The 18,991-nt window shown below is 40.7% G+C and overlaps 1 protein-coding gene and 1 pseudogene across 2 annotated transcripts in view; one reads left to right on the top strand and one right to left on the bottom strand.

Annotated features, from left to right (window-relative positions):
- The window catches only part of LOC143529991 (uncharacterized), a 29,782-nt gene extending 16,271 nt beyond the window's left edge, over positions 1–13,511 (top strand). Inside the window, exons 3-11 of the mRNA XM_077025645.1 lie at positions 9,854–10,054; positions 10,130–10,200; positions 10,312–10,474; positions 10,836–11,807; positions 12,134–12,209; positions 12,416–12,479; positions 12,549–12,684; positions 13,179–13,292; positions 13,386–13,511. Of these exons, the coding sequence (XP_076881760.1) occupies positions 9,854–10,054; positions 10,130–10,200; positions 10,312–10,474; positions 10,836–11,807; positions 12,134–12,209; positions 12,416–12,479; positions 12,549–12,684; positions 13,179–13,292; positions 13,386–13,451 (1,863 nt within the window). The 3' untranslated portion in view covers positions 13,452–13,511. The remainder of the gene's footprint in view (positions 1–9,853; positions 10,055–10,129; positions 10,201–10,311; positions 10,475–10,835; positions 11,808–12,133; positions 12,210–12,415; positions 12,480–12,548; positions 12,685–13,178; positions 13,293–13,385) is intronic.
- A 1,635-nt stretch (positions 13,512–15,146) lies between these two features.
- On the bottom strand, positions 15,147–17,596 carry LOC143529990 (L-ascorbate oxidase homolog; annotated as a pseudogene). The gene is made up of 4 exons (XR_013134767.1): positions 17,417–17,596; positions 16,573–16,675; positions 15,640–16,350; positions 15,147–15,487 (listed from the first exon to the last, which is right to left on the bottom strand). The product of XR_013134767.1 is annotated as an L-ascorbate oxidase homolog (transcript).
- Between the last annotated feature and the right edge of the window lie 1,395 nt (positions 17,597–18,991).

Below are 18,991 nucleotides of genomic sequence, written 5' to 3'. Positions count from 1 at the left end.
CTTGAAGGCGAAGTTCATCAGGCGAACTTAATCTTGCAGGCGAAGTTATCGCGCTGCAGATCTGTTTGCCCATAAATCCTTCGTTTCTTAGCCAAATAACTCGATTTTGGTACCCATGGAATCGTATGATCGGCGCCTACAAATCCCAACCATCAAATCGGCCTAAAATCGACGTTTTAGGGGTCCGATTTGGGCAGTTTGGGTTTCGGGTCCGGTTAACCCATCCAATCCTAACCATTTTCAGTACTATTAGCTTTGTTGGATTTGTTCTTACCTTACCAACTCAGATCTATCAACAAAATCTCGGGTCTCGGCTTCGAATCTTGATCGGTTAGAATGTGTGTGTTTTGAGTGTGTGAAGAAATAGATGTAAATGAAGATATTCTTGGGATTTTGGGGGTATTTATATCCCTGAAATCCCATTCTTATTTAACCCATCTCAATTAATCCACGTCCAAGACCCGCTCCCTACCCGATACTAATTAATTACGCGAAAACACTAAACATAACTTCCTTTATTCATCATTAAAATTTTTAGGATGTTACAAGACTTTCCTGATCACGTATACAAGCTAAGTAAAGCACTGTATGGGCTACATCAGGCCCCTCGTGCCCGGTATTCCACACTATCCGACTACTTGCTTGAGAATGAGTTTGAAAGAGGAAAGATTGATAGCACTTTGTTCTTCAAAAGAAAAGGGAGAGACTTTCTACTGGTGCAAGTCTACGTGGACGACATCATCTTTGCTGCATCAAAAGTCGCCATGTGTCAGGAGTTTGAGGCCGTCATGAAGAAGAGATTTGAAATGAGTGCTATGGGTGAACTAACATTCTTTTTAGGACTGCAGGTTGATCAGAAGAAAGATGGGATGTTCATTCATCAGACTAAGTATGTCCATGATGTTCTCAAACGCTTCAAGATGGAGGACAACACTCCATACGATACTCCAGTCTGCGTCAACCACAAATTGGGTGCTGATTCAGACAACGATGCAGACGTGGACCCAACTCAATATCGGGCAATAATAGGTTCTTTAATGTACTTAACTGCTTCTAGGCCTGATATAATGTTTGCTGTTTGTCTTTGTGCTCGCTTTCAGGCAAACCCAAAGGAATCTCACTTGAAGGGTGCGAAGAGGATTCTACGGTATCTCAAAGGCAAGCCTAAGATGGGGTTGTGGTACACGAGAGGAGGAGACTTGGAGTTGGTCGCCTACACAGATTCTGATTATGGAGGGTGCAATCAGAGTCGGAAGTCAACTACAGGTGGATGTCAGTTTCTTGGTGGCAGATTAGTGTCATGGCAATGCAAGAAGCAGACCTCAGTCGCGATTTCAACCTGTGAAGCAGAATACATGGCAGCATCTAACTGCTGCTCCCAGGTTCTTTGGATTCAACAACAGTTGCGCGATTACGGTCTGAATTTCACTCATACTCCTATTTGCATTGATAATACTGCTGCTATCTCAGTAACTAACAATCCCGTAAAACACAGTAAAACTAAACATATTGACATCCGTCATCATTTTATACGGGATTGTGCTGAGAAGAAACTGATTGTGCTCGAAAAGGTTGATACGCTAGATAATTTCGCTGACATGTTTACGAAAGCGATTGACAAAACTAGATTTCAAAACCTGTTGAACTGAATGGGATGATCTATCCCGAGTAACCGTGTTTTTATCTTTATTAATAAAAAAAAAGGTCACTATCGCTTAGAATTATGTCGGTTGCCTCAGTTTGAAGGACATATCTTCGGATATGTTTGGTCCTCATTTCTACTTGTTGAATATAAGGATAGCCATTAACCAGATGACTGAAAGTGACCGGGGCGGTTTATGATGTGTTTTTATTCTTTCGCTGAAAATTAGTCGATCATACTTAGTTAGAAGGACACATACTTGTATGTGGTCGGTCCAGCTGATCCATTGGATCTTCGGGATAGCCGTTTACCTGAAAACTTCAATTTAATCGGGGCGATTGAAGTTAAAAATTTTTCCGGGAGATGAAATTATTTTTCAAGTCTACTACTTCGTAAGAAGTTCCTTTACTATGTTTAACAGAAAATTGATCCAACCTTGGAAAGTGTTAGATATACTGATTCTGTGTGCTTAACTAGTGAAGTTATTAGGTCTAAAAGACTTTAGAACAGTCATTGTATGTCATGGTAGCTTTTTATGGTGAGTAAAAGTAGAAGTGATACTAACTAAATCTACTCGATTTTACGTGGAAACTTCTTAACAATTGTGCATGTCTCCATATATATCTTTCCGAATGATAGGCAGAAAAGCGATTACCCAGTCATACACGAGCCCGTGAGTGTTCTGATTCCCGTGAAGATAGCGTGTCAAGAAACTGCAGTGATCCAGATTCGGGACTTGCAGTAGTTTATCTGAAGTTTGTGTAAATACTTAAAAAAAAATTAGTTATTGAGACATTATAGAGTTCATAATGATAAGACTTCTCAATCAAGATGCAAGATAGAGAACGGGATTAAGAGTCCAAAGATCGAAGAGTTCCTACTATTTAATCAGACACTACGGGTCGAGGTCAACTCGGGGTGACTTGGGGAAAGCCAAATACGCTTTTGAGAATAGATAGGAGGCATCATAATCTCTGAGTTGTTGCCCACTTAAGTTTTGAGCTTAATTGAACCGAACCCGTATCACAGAAACGATGAAAACCATTTTAAGTTAATTACCTGCTTACAACCTGTTTCTTTATGTCATAATAAAGTTGAACACCGATCTGTGTGACAGTCACGTAGTTAGTATGATTCCTGTTCGGATCTTTTCTAAAACATGGTAGTCCCTATCGAGACTGAAATTTGATCCCGTGTACTTTAAATTTTAAAATTTTTCTACTTATGTAGTTGTATGATTTTATATCTGGTTACTTGGTCTTGATCGTATCATTTAACACATTAAAGGTTGTTTTAAAACTTAATTGCAAATTGTTCAAATTATGGGGTTTGTTTTGAATTTTTTTTTTAATTCCAGCGAAGTTGAGCATAACTTCGCCATTTATAGACGAAGTTATCCATAACTTCGCCGGAACAACTCTGACCCTATATAAAGGAATTCATAGGTCAAACTGGTCCATTATTTTCCAAAACTCCAGCGAACTTATCTATCAAATCCCTAGGCGAACTTATCGTATACCTGGGCGAACTTCATCTCGATCTTTCTGTATTCAATTTTCTCAAGTTCTAATCCGTGTTTAAAGGTGTGTAGGGTAATCGAATCGATTAATCATGTTCATTAACGTTTATCATCGGTCAATTCGACCCGTTTCACGTCCTCGTTTTTCGAACCATTAACAACCGATTTTCAAACGTATCTTTACGTGTTCATAATCAATCTAATCGTCTAAATTGTCATTAAATCAAGTTTTACGAGATCCGCAAGCTCAAAATTGACCAAATCACGTCGTTCGATAAACCTAACTGATGCCGTTTCATATTCGGCGAAGTTACAGTTTAGGCGAAGTTGTCCGTAACTTCGCCTGAGGTTTAACTTCGCCTGATAATTATTTTTGAAACAGTTTATGAGGCGATGTTGTGGTTAGGCGAAGTTACCATTAACTTCGCCTGGACTTTTTTACTTAACAGTTAACAGACGAAGTTAAAGTTGAAGCGAAGTTGTTTCCCAACTTCGCCCCACCTTTAACTTCGCCTATACTGAAAAGATCACAACTTCGCTCATGGTAACAGGCGAACTTGTGATTTGCTTTGTCGCTTATCTAACTTAGTCTGTTTGGTGCAGATATGGCTGCTATAGGTGGTGCAGGCGGTGATGACGGTGGTGATAACCAAAGACAGTTCTTCCCGGGTCACAACATGTATATAACATTAGACCCGGAGGCGAGCGGAGTTGATGATTTCCGCGAAATCATCACATTCCTACTACGCTCGCGTATATTCCACGCGATTACGACAACACTGCCAATATCCTTGCCAAACATTGAAGATTTTTGGCAGACCGTGGAATATGATTGTAGGGTCGAGCCCCCGGTGATGCGAGCAACAGTCAACAATCACATTGTTCAGTTCTCATCTGAACAAATCCCGGCGGCTTTACGTTTTGGAGATGAGACAAGAGATGACCCGACAGATTTTGTAGCTCCTTTCCGTGATGGAGCATTTTTGAGGATGGGATACTCAGGTCCCTTGGGAGATACCCAGAGAAGGAAGGGATTTTTGCTTGACCAGTGGCGCTTTCTCATGCATGTCATGATTGTTTGCATGTCAGAGATAAAGGCGGGCACTGATGGCATGGGCGCGACCATGCAGTCGGCTATGACTGCTCTGACTTATAACAAGCGTTACAGCTTTAGTCAGATGGTCTTCCACGAGATCGATCGACAACGAAGAGCGGTGGTGCGTGAGAGATTTATCATGTATCCAAGATTTCTCCAAATGATCTTGGATCATGTTGCTCCAACGCTACCTCAGCGCCGCCCAATCCGATACGTAGAAAGTGTGAGCAAAAGGATCTTTGCCCAATGCAGATCCTCCAGTGCGAGGAGCAAACCTGAGCTCCGTCCTCGACATACTCCACTATTCGGGTACTTAATCAACCCGGGGTATGTGCCTGCTCGTGGGGACGAGTTTCGGGACCCGGCACCACAACAGGCAGGAGCACCTCAAGCTATACCTGCTGCTCCTGTTGTGTCACCGGAGGAGAACATAGATCTTGACGCAGAGTTTGGCGGTCAGGGATTTTTTGACATGGAAAGCGTTGATCCAGAGGAGAATGTACAGGTCTCGGTTGAACAAGCTTCGGGTGTGAATGTTACTAGGGCAGCTACAACGGTGGCTGACTCAGATTCTGATGATGAATTGACCGAAGCGAGATGGATTTTGGTAACACATGAACGGACTCATGGGAAAAGAAAGAGAGCTGATGATGATAGTGAGTCAGACTATGAAGAAGAAGTTCAACAGTTGATCCGGAGATCAAGAAGGGAACGGATAGGTGCAGGATCGGGAGCCGGTGAGAGCTCAAGGGTGGTACGTTTCACCCCACCCGCACTGTCCGGTATTACAATGGTTCCCTCATCATTACAGGTTACAAGGCCAAGCGCAACGGACATTCCCGTGGTGGCTACCTCATCCTCATTTGGCCTCCCACTCACTTCATTTCAACTATCGGCTCCGGAGATTGTCTCGTTGCCACCTCCAACTCTTACTCCAACGGAGGTCGTGGCACATTTTATTGAGTCGATGGTTGTGGCCACTGCAGGGTTATCGGTGACGATACCACATGCGGTTACGTCTACTTCTGAGGTCCCGGATACATCGGCAATCTCTCCTCAGTACACTCACGATATATCTCATATGAGGTTTGATTTCGATACAACCCTATCAGACTCTGAACGAATAGCAGCACTTGAACGGGTCATGGCAGAGCAGTCAAGGATTAATCTTATCCAGACCCAGGCTATTCAACGCCTAGTTGCAGAGAATCAGATGCAGTCGTCCCTGCTGGTAGAACATGGAAAAATCATAGATGCTCTGAAGGAGTTCTTGGCATCTCAGGGGGAGACGAGCTGTAAAGGCGATGAGTTGAGGACCAAGAGGAGAAATGATCGAGACGATGATCCCAATGCATCGAAAGGTGCAGGTGGTGAGTTGCCAAGAACTGTACAAGCTCTTAGGACTTCCACAACTCAGGGGGAGTCGACAACTGCAGCTGGTGGTGATGATGTGGTGGTAGTGGAGGTTGAGGAGATGGATGATGACTTTATGTGTGATGATGATGTATTACCGAGTGATGAGATAGAGAAGATTGGTGAACAGATTGTGATTGATAATGAGATAGAAGAGGGAGAGATAGTAGAAGAGAATGTAGAGCATGAGATTCCAGAAGTCGATAACGCAGATATGAGTAAAGAGATGGGAAATGATGAGACTGAATGGGAAGAGCAGCCTAGATGGAAAGAAGGCTATGCTCAGTGGTTCGTCAAAACGAAGAAACCAGCGGTCCTACTATGTTTAAGAAGACTTACAACATTAGAGGCTATGCTGAAGCGAGAAAAGGGATTATTTGCTGGATATACGATGAGCAGTTGAGGCTCTTCGTGATTAAGAGATATGATGGTATTCAGTACTTCAAAAGAATGTTGAGATCGTTGAACACACTGCCAGAATGTGAAGTGAAAGACTTAGCCAGATTGGGATTGATAAATCGAAGTGATGATAATATGGCTAGAGTCATCGGGAAGATAGTATGGAAGGAGAGTATAAAGGAAAAGAAGTTCGAGCTGCTGAAACCACAGAAGGGTAAACTTATCAAAGATAAAGATAGAGGGTTGAGAGCAGATGGCAAGCCTTGGATGATTATGAAGTATAAACCGATCCGGTGTTTGAAAGAAGTGCCGATGAAACAAATGCCCAAGGATGTGCTCAAAGAGTTGAAGTGGTGGTATGTAGATTGTGAGACAGCTGAAGCAGTGATGGAAGACGAAGATGAACAAGAGCTGCTGAGAGTCTATGATCCGATGCATCTAGTGAACCTGTCTCGAGCTGATCTGCAGGTGCTGAATGAGAAGAAAATCTTTTATATTCCTGCTTGGAAAGACGAAGCGAGGAAATATCAAAGAGTTGTGTCGGTATGTGTACGAGAAGGAGTGAATGCTTAAAGATGAAGATTCAAGATTGTTGAAGATTACAAGACACGTGTTTGAAGATAAAGAGATGAAGCTACTGCCAAGGGGGAGTCTGTTGGTACATGATGTCAGTAGTTCAGTGTCTAGTGTCTGTAATCGAGTAGTTTGGATTTGTGTTTGTATGTAAGCGAAGTTAGCTCACAAGTTCGCTGATACAGGCGAACTTGTGAACTAAGCGAAGTTAGTGACAACTTCGCTTGAACATGCCAGGCGAAGTTGTCGTGTTATATATTGATTAGGTTACGGCTTAATCAATAACATTATGAGAGATTCAATCAGTGTATTCAGTTTACGTGTAACGAGTCCAGTATTAGTGATACATATCACGTGTTTAAGGTTGCAATATAACGAGTATTTGTTTATTGTAACGTGTGTTTAATCGTATCGTCTTCTACACTCGTAACGTCTTACGTAGGGATTCCGCACCTACGTAAAACGAGATATCTCGTGTAGATCCGGCTGGGAACCTACAAAACGTTTTCCTCATTATTGGCTTGCGGAGGGTCTACTTCGCGCTGAGCCTCTTCGACTTTTCCTTCAGGGATTTCTGCGATGAAATCAGCTAAGACTTGTCCCTTGATTGCTGGACGAGGCTTATAGGTGATCTTGTACTCCCCTAATTCCAGCGCCCATTTTGTCAGCCTTCCTGAGAGCGCGGGACGTCGCAAGACTTGCTGGATGTTGTAATCAGTCAGAACTTCAATAGGATGACCATTGAAATATCTGTGAAGCTTGCGCGACGCATGCGTTAGTGATAAAACTAACTTTTCTATGATGGTGTAGCACGTCTCAGGATCTGTCAGCACCCGACTTACATAATAAATTGGTGTTTGGATTCCCTTGCGATCCACCAATAATACTGCGCCAATGGCGCGCTCTCCTGCTGACAGGTACAACGTTAAAGTTTCACCAGGTAGTGGAGCTATGAGCGCAGGCAGATTTATCAGACATTCTTTTATCTCACTGAAAGCTTGCTCGGCCTCAGGCGTCCATTTGAATTGGCTTTTCTTTAAGCAATTTCTCAGTGTGTTAATGAATGGTGTAGATTTGCTTGCATGGTTTGCTAGGAACCTGTTAATTGATACCAATCTACCACTCAACTTTTGAACTTCCTTCATGGTGGATGGTGAGGGCATGCCGAGGATAGCTTCCACCTTCTCTGGGTTCACCTTGAAACCATCCTTGGTGACCATTACGCCGAGAAATTTCCCTTCTTCAACACCGAATGTGCATTTGCTCGGGTTGAGCTTCATGTTCACTTCCTTTAGGCGCCAAAGGGTTTCTTCGATGTCTTTGAGCATTTGTTTTCCTCCCTGCTTTTAATCACCAAATCATCCACGTAGACTTCTAAGTTTTTTCCAATCTGCTCGTTGAAAATTGCATCCATGAGTCTTTGGTAAGTGGCTCCTGCATTCTTCAAACCAAAGGGCATTTTTGTGTAACAGAAAACACCCTTGTCAGTTCTGAAAGCAGTCTTGTCTTCATCCTGTGGTGCCATTTGAATTTGGTGATAGCCCTTATAGGCATCCAGGAAACATTTGAGCTTAAATGGCACCACAGAGTCCACCTTCATGTCAATGTTTGGGAGGGGGTAACAATCTTTTGGACACGCCTTGTTGAGGTCCTTGAAATCAATGCACATTCTCCATGACCCATTGCTCTTCTTTACCATCACAGGATTGGCTACCCATGTTTGATATCGTATTGGGCTAATGATATTTGCGCGCAGTAGATCTTCTACTTGCTTATTCATGGCCTTTGTCTTCTCGTCTCCTATGACTCTTTTCTTTTGAGCAATTGGCTCCACGGACTTGAATGTGTTGAGAGAGTGCTGCGCCAGGTCTCGCGGAACCCCAGTCATATCAGAATGTTGCCACGCGAAGACTGACATATACGTTGTGAGCAATCTTTTCATTCTCACTCTTGTGTCATCTGATATCGTAGCTCCGATTGTGATTGTTTGTTCTGGGAATTTTGGGTTGAGAATCCATTCCTCTGGCGCGTTGTTTGCCACTGGAAGCTTCATTCTCCCCTCTCGAGGTATACTTATTACTGCGCATAAGTGATCTCGGTACACAAATGTTACTCCTGTTGATCATTGTTTCGAACACCGGAAACCATGGTGAAGAGAAAATTGATGAAATAGTAGTTTTGTTGCCGTTGTAACAGGTGATGGCGCCAATGAAGAAGCGTGTATCGACTTACTTGTATACGATCAACGTTCCTCGGGTACGAGTGTGCTATATCACCGATGGTTTTCCGAGATACGAGTTCTTCCACCTACAAAACGAACAGCACCGTGAGCTTACCCCTCAGAAAGGGACAGAGGGGTCCTCTTTGGGGTAACCCTCCGGTGTGAGAATCAGGTATTGTAGGAGAAGATAATCAGGATGTAAAAATGAGTAAAGGACTTAGAATATATTTTCTTGCCTCCTTTTGCACTGTTGAGGTGGTGTGGTATTTATAGTATTAGGGTTTCCAATGATTGGGCTCAGACCCAATTAGGGCCTTTTTGGCCTCCTCCTATTGCTTCGCGCCACGTGTACTTAGGACACCTGGTGCTTTTTCATTGATTATTCTCTGACCAAGGTATTTCACCTGATCCATGTGCCATCACGTGGTGGCACATGGGCTTTGCTGAGTTGTCCACCCTTCATTGGCAGCTGTCAATATCAGCACATTCTTTATTCCTTAAAAGATACCTTCTGGAAGGTTGCCTGATGAGTACAATCATGGTTGTCCTTATCCTGATTTGGATTAGACTATTGTCTCATTTGTTGTGTGTCGCTTACGCGCGGCCTTTATGCGCCTATCCCGGGGATGCGCAAGGTCTTCTCTTTATTCTCACAGATGTTTCATGCGCTTGCGCGTATGTGATATGCGCCACGCGCAGATGTTTCATGCGCTTGCGCATAGGTTTTGGCTTTGTGTCTTCATGACATCCTGATTTCAAGCCTCTTGTCTATATCTTGTGGGTTGACCCGCCCCGCTCGATGTTAAGGCGGGTGCATACCCCTTCAGCAAGTATGTTATTTGTTTTTAATAATGTATTATTGGAGCATGTATTCGCAAGATATGAAATTACCAAGGCGTATTATGAGGCAGGATATGTTTATGAAAATCTTATATTTATAGATAAAAAGTTAAGTAGTTCGATCATATTATGGCTTCTTATGGTTTACAGGATAGTTTAGATGAGGAAGGCCAGGTTTTGCTCGATCCTAATCAACTAAGCGAGGATGGAACCGTGGCGCTACGAGCTTACGAGATTAGCCATGACGCAAAATACTTAGCTTATGGTCTAAGCTCTAGTGGAAGCGATTGGTTAACCATACAAGTTTTGCGTGTTGATAACAAGACCATCAAGCCAGACAAACTTTCTTGGGTAAGTTCTAAACGTTACAATATTTGTTTATTACAAGAAATTAATTAATGGATTTTTTTTCTATGTATTTTGCAGGTGAAGTTTACATGGATAAGTTGGACTCATGACACAAAGGGATTTTTCTACTGCCGTTTTCCTGCTCCTAAGTAAATTATTTCGCTTAGACTTATAATGTTTTAGGATAACTTCTATTCATAAATCATAGGTTAAAACAAAATGTCTGAAGTTTTGAGACATGTTTCATTTGATTCATTTAGGGATAGCAAAAACATGGATGCTGGCACAGAAGTGAACATTAACCATAATCATCAACTCTACTATCATTTCTTAGGGACGAAACAATCCGAAGATATATTATGTTGGGACAATGTTGAAAACCCAACACACATTCTTGAGGTGCGACTCGCAGATGACGGAAAGGTGCTCATTAAGTGTCTGATCTTATTTAGGGTGAAACCCCCCAAATCTGTGTAGCCTAACATGTCTGTCATCATATGGCCGTACTAGGTTATACGACTGTATGACTTTTTGCATACTGGCCATATAAGGTTATATGGGTTAGATAACTTCTCACACTATTTTCACATCGGTCAGTTTGAATAAAGTTATACGGGCCATATAACAACTCATATAAAACATTGTTTTTCTAGACAAGCATTAGACAGACTGTATGATATGTTGAAAATGTTATACGACCCACATTTTAGTGGTGTGTGGATAGTATGCCAACGATAAACTTATATTCTATTACAATTCAAACATAATTATTTTCGTATGGCAGTATCTTCTTATGAACATATGTCAAGGTGCGGTACCACTTAACAAATTTTACTGTTGTAATCTATCCGCGCTACCAAATGGCCTCGAAGGCCATAGAGGAAAAGGCAATCTCCCTTTCGTGAAGCTCGTCGACAATTTCAAGGCTCGCTACGAATCCTTGGCAAACGACGACACAATATTTACTTTCTTGACCAACAAGGATGCTCCAAGAAACAAGGTAGTTAGGGTTGACCTCAAGAAACCCGATATCTGGATTGAAGTGCTTCAAGAATCCGATAACGACATTATTGAATCTGTCCTACCCATTAACGGAAACCAGATGATCGTGAGCTATTTGAGTGATTGCAAACATGTTTTGCAAATTCGAAGTTTAGAGAATGGAAACTTGTTACACAAGTTACCTATTGACATAGGTAGCATTGACTACATTAGTGCAAGGAGACAAGATAATATGTTTTTCGTTAAGCTTAGTAGCTTTATCAACCCGGGTGTCGTTTATCAGTATGATTTGAAACACGCGGTCCCAAATTCTAAGGTTTTACGTGAATATGTGGTCCCGGGATTCAATCAAGCTGATTATTATGCGAGTCAGATGTTTGTGAATGGTAAGGACGGGACACGTGTACCCGCGTTTATTGTGGCTAGGAAGGATATTGAGCTAGATGGATCACACCATTGTTTATTATACGGTTATGGTGGATACGGTGCTATTTTAACACCGTCTTTTGATGTTACACGTGTTGTTCTGGCACGACATCTTGGTGTGGTGTTTTGTGTTGCGAATATTCGTGGTGGTGGAGAGTATGGTGAAGAGTGGCACCGAGCCGGGTCGCTTGCAAACAAGCAAAATTGTTTTGATGACTTTACTTCGGTTGCTGAGTATCTTGTTTCGAAAGGGTACACTAACCCTAGCAAGTTATGTATTGAAGGTGGGAGCAATGGGGGCATCCTCGTCGGTGCTTGCATAAATCAGGTATCGTATTTATCTCGAATTTTTTTGGATTTGTAGGTGGTTTAGAGAAGTGGAAAGTCCTTTAGACATGTTCTGAAAGTTGTGTAAATAGATAGTTCGTTACACCTATAAGCAAACAAAATTAACATTGTCAGATTTCTTTTGTTTGCTCGTAGGTGTAGCGAACTGCATATTTGTATACGAACTTTCAAAAAAACGCCTAGAAATACGTATTACATCTCTACACCTCCAACAAATAAAAAAATCAAATTTTCTTAGTCTTGACAACATATGGATTTGACAACAAGATTGAACCTAAAGTTTTGGTTGTGAATGACTTGTAACAGAGGCCTGATCTCTTTGGTTGTGTTCTAGCTCATGCCGGAGTCATGGACATGCTACGGTACCATAACTTTACCATCGGTGAGTGCTTGTCATGTCTATAATAAATCAATAATGCATGTTAACCGAGTTTATTATCTTTTATATATAGTTATTATTATTATTATTATTATTATTATTATTATTATTATTATATCATTCAACTTTACGTTTGTTTGTTAATCGTTACTTTTATCTTTTGCTTGAATGCTAGAACAGTTCTTGACATTTAATATATCGTGCTTTAGGTCACGCATGGGTGCCCGAGTTTGGTTGTTCTGATAACGAAGACGATTTTCGTTACCTAATCAAGTAAGACGTTGATAATATCTCAAAATATATTAGCAGCAACTTTGTATAAACTTATAATTTTTGTATTAGATATTCACCATTGCACAATGTTAAACGACCATGGGAGGATTCATCCACCAAGGCTACACAGTATCCGTCTTGTATGTTACTAACCGCAGATCATGATGATCGTGTTGTGCCATTACACACGTTAAAGTTATTAGCGGTGCGTTTTGGTCTTTGAATATCAAAAGTTTTACTTGCTTGAATGCTTGAACTCCTTGTCAAGTTGTCATACCAAATAATACAACATTTTGCAAAGCTTTCACTGCTAGAAAACTGGATATTCGTGATTGAATAAACGGTAACAAATTTACAACCAATTTGCTACCAAAAGTAAAATTAGCGACGGTCAAGACCCAGTTGCAAAACGAACGCAGAAAAATTATTAGAAAATAAAAAACCTTTTTGGTTTAATTTAGTTATACTGTTATAGTTTGTTAACCGTCTCAAACTTTTATTAATTGAAACTAAAATAAAGAGAAAATGTGGTCGCAAAATTTTCGACCGTTTATATGCTTGCCAAATAGGTCGCTAAATATGGTCGCAAAATAATCCATAGCAAGTCAGTAGGAATTTTAGTCGCAAAGTTTCCTTTTGATATTAAAATACTCTTTAAGTTCTCTTGTAGTTAACTTGATTGCATGATTTGTTTTCCAGACTATGCAACATGAGCTATGTACAAGTGTGAAGAACAGCCCACAGATTAACCCGATCATTGGACGAATCAGTCGAAAATCTGGTCATGGTTGTGGGAGCTCGACACAAATAATGGTACGTCAACATTAGCTTGTTTTTCCGAGTTTATGTGTGACTCATAGACGCTAAACGTGACAAGATTTTGCATATTTTATGCTTGAACCGCAGATTGATAAGTCGGTAGATTGTTATAGCTTCATGGCACAGGCGTTGGGTGCAACCTGGATTGATTAAGGTTAGTGTGGAATAATAAATTAAGTTGAAAAGTAATTAATTTGGACTATAAGCTTTGTGAATAGAAGCTATCTCAAAAATGTTTAGTTATTGGTGGTGTACTATCAATGTTAGTGTATGAAATGCAAGTTTGCAAAAATAGTTATAAGTACAATGCCATTTATAATGTTGCTATTGTTACACACAAGATCGTGTTGCGACCCATAGTAACATAGCAATTAACAAAGTATTTTAACAAAATGTGTACAATTTGAAATACTTACCTTAACCCATAGTCATAAACTGCCATAACCGTTAAACCGAACCAGGACATAACCAAACCGATTTTAACCGATAAACAACATAACCGGTTGGTCGGTTTAATGAATTTATAAAAACCACTAAATCCAAGTCGGTTTTAGTTAAAGATAATTCCAAAACCCCTATAACCGAACCGACCCGTTAATTTAACCAACAATATGCTTGGAATTAACTTCCACAAAACATTTTGTTGGATTATATCATTTTGATATTTTTGATTCAACGTTTGTTATCAAATTAAGTTGAATTTCACTATTGGATTATATAATTTCATTCTTTTTTGAATATTTAGCATTAATATTATGGATTATATACTTTGTTATGTAATGTCGTTTGTTTGTAATAATTGAAACCAAACTTTTGGGTCCAATTACATTGTTTTGGTTATGGTTAACCGACCCATAACCGACTCACTGTAACCAACAAAACCACTTAACTAAAACCGTATAATGGGTCGTTATGGGTGTGTTTATCCATTAACCGAAATACCAGTTATGGTTATGGTTATGGTTATGGTTATGGTTATGGGTTTGACTCGAAACCGCCCCAAACCGACCCATACACTGTAAAACTTGGAGCAACACCAACTAGAAGGACCCGAATGGTTAATATGAAAAGTATAAGGGTGGTATGGAAGATCTCAAGAGGCGGTTTGGTGGAGATCAAAGTTCATGGACCAAGTTGAAATAACTTGATGTCATAGTTTTCTTTTATTTATTATTAGATAAAGTAAAAGTCTAGTGTGATTGTGTTTCCTAGTTTGAGTATGATTAGAATTGTGGATGTTATATAAACCCATCAAAAGGTTTATTTTTAGTGTGGTAGAAAATATTTTGTTCTTGTTTTCTTATTAATGAAAAGAGTCACATAAACGTTTTATACAATATCGTCTTTGTGTTCTTGATTCACTTGTCTAAGGTTTAACATACACAACCCTACCCCACGGCCCACACCAACAAAGGATCGAAAACTCTAGGCATGAGTCCTACCCATAAAATACTATCCTCACATTACCGACAAAAGTTTCATCTGCAAGAGTATCCCACTAATAACAATGATATCCGGGCTTACCCGAGTATCAGTTGGTAATATGTCAGTAACCAACTATGGATTACCGACAATGTTTTAGGCTTACTTTTTCCAGATTTTCTTGAAAATTAATGTAAAACAATCCAATATAATAAACGAAAATATCAATCAAACAGGTGGCTTATTACAATAACACGGAATTCTTTAATTCCAAGTTCCAACAAAAACATTAAAAATAAATTGAAAATAAAAAAACTAAAAAGGAATTCCCCACTTAAGTGGAAAAAACATGAAATAAAAACAATGTGACCTCGAGACGAAGGTCATAAACATTTATAACAGTAACACAATCCGATACACTATAAGTTACGTATCACTTCTAAACCAGACCTCATAAAACAAGCTTCGTAGCAAATTATAGCGGTTGCGTATGGTGGCCGGTAGCTCTTCCACAAAGACGAGCATTTTTGGGTATAGGGAATTCGTCTCTAATAGACCCCGAGTTGGAGTAAACACGTAAATAAAATTGTTGACCGAGGTACTGTCGGGCCCAAAACTCGGTCCTTACATTCCACATACCGACATTATCTAGTGGCACGTATAAAGCCGACCACGATTTTGGATATACCTGAATGGTGCTTCGTGCGACACCGTCTCGTAGATTGTAACCTGTTCGGCTTGCTTCACTCCATAGGCCTCCATCCATTCTGACAGCATATAACAATGTTACCATTACATTTCATATTATTTAGAAAATTTATGTTACAACAAAGAATTGGTATGGGCCTTGTGGGCTGGGCTTTTGGGCCCATCATAAAAATTTTAATTCTAAAATATGATTTTTTTTTCTGGTACTTACCCAACAACAAAGAATTGGTAGCCATCAAGGTGATAACTTTGGACAATATCTTCCGGGTTTTGAAACACAATCTCAACGAAAGTTCGGTAATCCGCTCCCATAACAGCGGTATCAAGATGCAATCTCCGTCCTTGGGGCCGATCGGGAATGCTTCCGACTTTAAAAACGCCTCCAATGTTGAAATAATCAGCAAGCTTTAAGGGAGTGTCGGCGGGCTTAAACGAGACACCATTGAGCCCGTATCTCTGGTTGCCATCAATTCTTCCAGGCGAGCTTTGGATAATAATGGTTCGGCTAGTGTTGATCATGCCATAATGGTACGATCCTTGTGGGTTGGGCCTTGGTCCACTTGCGGTAAGGTTGGTTCTAATGGATCGGGCTTGGTTGAGGGACCAGTCGACTTGAATGGTTGGGCCACCTGGGATTGGGCCTGAGACTTTGCCAGCAGAGTTGGTGTAGTGAAGAGTTCCCGTGGTGGTTAAGATTGGGGTGGTGAATCGAGATGAGACGACAATGTAATAGTCTTTGCTGGTTGGTCGGCTGTGATTAGTACAGAATAAGATTGACCGCAATGAATGTCGAGAGAAGAATACATTTGTTGGACCGTATGTGTCCCTTCAACTTCCACGAGTTTCATCCTGTGGTTTTGGATGCGGAAATTGAGCGAGTTTTGAAATCCCACGTTTGATATCCTTAATCGGTAAGTTTTTCCTGTTTTCCATGAAAAGAATTAGCATTTAATATATACGAAAGCCCTTTTAAAAATTAAAGATAGTTATGCTATTTATGGGATTTACTAGTACGGCTGTTATTAATTAATAATTATATTGGGCTTGACTAGGCCTGAAACAATCAGTCCCTTGTTGGAGCATAGAAAACTAAAAGTGAAACACAAAAATAAATAAATAAATAAGTAAATCATGGAAATATAACCTTGTTGGACTGTGAAGATGGCACCATTTGAGTCGCGACCATTGATAAGAATTCCATCAGGATTCGGAAGCTTATGTCCCCGGTCTAGAATCGCTTTCAAGGACTGAAAAAAACAAATATGCGTTAAGTTTGTCGACTTAAAATGAAATAAGTGGAACCAAATTAATACATGTAGATAACAAATTTTTCAAAAATGTCACAATTTTATAAATATATTTCTAAAAATTCAGCAAATACAAAATATTACAATTTTATATGACACAATAGATTTTCTCTTTTGACTCATTGTTGACTATTAGAAACATTCACTTATAAATTAATGGGACATTGTTACTACTAACAAATGAGATTGTGTAAAACTAGTTTGCATTGAGCATGTGCGAATTTAATGTTGTAAAAGACAACAAATTTTTGGAAGCTTGATTCGAATATTAGAGGATTGCTAGAAGGATAATTGTTATTTGTAATTACTATTTTTTTACTAAATTCTTATAAATGTAAAGAGATTAAAAAAGAAGTCTTAACTAGTGACCCACTTAAAAGTGGTTGTCAAGAGACACAAATTCCTTGCTTCAATAGTAAACAAAGTTGGTATCAATCCCTCCGCAATTATTGCAAATCTTTATTACTTATACCACTTTAAAATATTGGCGCCAAATGTATAATTAAACATTCAAAAGTCAATGTGCTTAACATAAAAAGAAGTCTTTTAAGCTTTTATTATACAAAAAAATGTATAGATAGAGCTATAACAAAAGATATTAGAATTTGTATAAAAAAAGACTGTGCCAACAAATAATAAATTAAATATAAAGCAAGAGAAACAAAGGTCTAGGATGTTTACCGTATGGTTAGACTTATACCAATCTCCAATAAGAACAGTAAAATCGTCTGCGGGTTCATCAAATGGAACTGGGATTCTTGGACGACTAAGAATCCGGATACCACCAAAGCCGCCAGCGGCTTTATGAAATCCAAGAGAAGGAAAGTAGTAGAAGCTTCCGATTTGATCTTTAGCCTGCATGATTGAAGAGGTAGGTCCCAGCAGAGCCCAGTTGGACCCGCAAGACTAACCTTGAACAGGGACGTCTGCGCAATGACCAACTGCTCCAGCAGGACCCACCATGCTCAAAGAACCTTACACGCAGTACTCCAGCTGTACCCGCAGGGAAAGCCTCCCAATGGTGAAGTACCCCGCCTGTTCCCGCAGCTGCGGATACAAGCCATCAGGGAAGGCTACCCGCACTAACAGCAAGGCTACACGCACAAGGTATTCGTTACTTCAGTAGTCACATGAAGGAATGAGTAAGGCGGGAACACTCCCGCCTAAATGAGCCAGTCCGTATGCTTCTGGAAGGTCTTTCGTACTATACCTACTAAGGTATGGGCGGAACAGACAGTTTGACCAGAGCAGCCCATGAACTAATCACAGGGTGACAGCTCACCGACAACAATACGAGGAGGAGCACCCTCTAGTACTGTTTGTCACTATTAGCCGCTGCCTACTCACCAACCCTTACGATGGAACGTGCGCAGCCTACAGTTGGTGGAACAGTGCGTAGCCGGCAGTAAAGGAACAGTATACAGCCGACCTTATTACTGTTGGCCGTAACCTATCCACCAACCAGCATGGCCTGTGCATAGTCCACTGTTGGTAGAACAGGAATACTATTCAGCCGGCTGTACCTGCTTGGAAACCTACCTTCGGCTACAAATACTCCAACACCTTGGAATGGTAAGGACATCATCTGATATCTCAATCTTATCTAGCAATCTCTTAATATACACTTATATTCAGAGCAATCTAGTCTGATTCTCACGCCGGAGGGTGGTCACAAGGAGGAACCCCCCCTTCTCACTGACGAGCTTACGGTGTCTGTTTTGCAGGTCTCTAGAAGAACAACCTTCTCAGCTGGACCTCATCCCCGTGGGAAACATTACTTAACCCCCAGATTATCTATAATCTGTCCAGGGTTCACTTAGTGTTTCTTCATTGGCGCCATCCGTGCATAAAAGCTAGAACTAATTTAGTTTTTTTCAAAATTTCTGAAGAAATGGTTAACGTTACTCCGGTCCCAAGGCCAGTAACCGACCAAGAAACCCCGGTAACCAAAACCCCAGCAACTGGGGGGAACACCGGCGGTTATACAAATCTTACGAACACTACCCCGACTACCCAAGCCGGGGCAAGTGCAGTAAATATTCCACTGGGGTTCACTGATGCCCAGTTGGAAAAACGAACGAGGGTCCCTCGCCAAACACTAGATCAAGTGAAGGCGTGGGCCGAAGCACGTCAAAGAGAGTTCCAAGCTGAATTGGATGAACGCTTGCGTTCAGTTCAACAGGCTGACGAATTCGGCAGTACTCGCCAACACCTCAATATGAACAGTGAGTGCGAGTACTCAGACGACGGGAGGGA

The sequence above is a fragment of the Bidens hawaiensis genome, unplaced genomic scaffold (assembly GCF_021521415.1).
Source record: "Bidens hawaiensis isolate Kalapana, Puna unplaced genomic scaffold, B.hawaiensis_p1.1 tig00008796_1, whole genome shotgun sequence".
Classification (NCBI taxonomy): Eukaryota; Viridiplantae; Streptophyta; class Magnoliopsida; order Asterales; family Asteraceae; genus Bidens; species Bidens hawaiensis.
The sequence above is the reverse complement of the archived record's forward strand: the minus strand, read 5'-3'. Positions and strand labels throughout refer to the sequence as shown.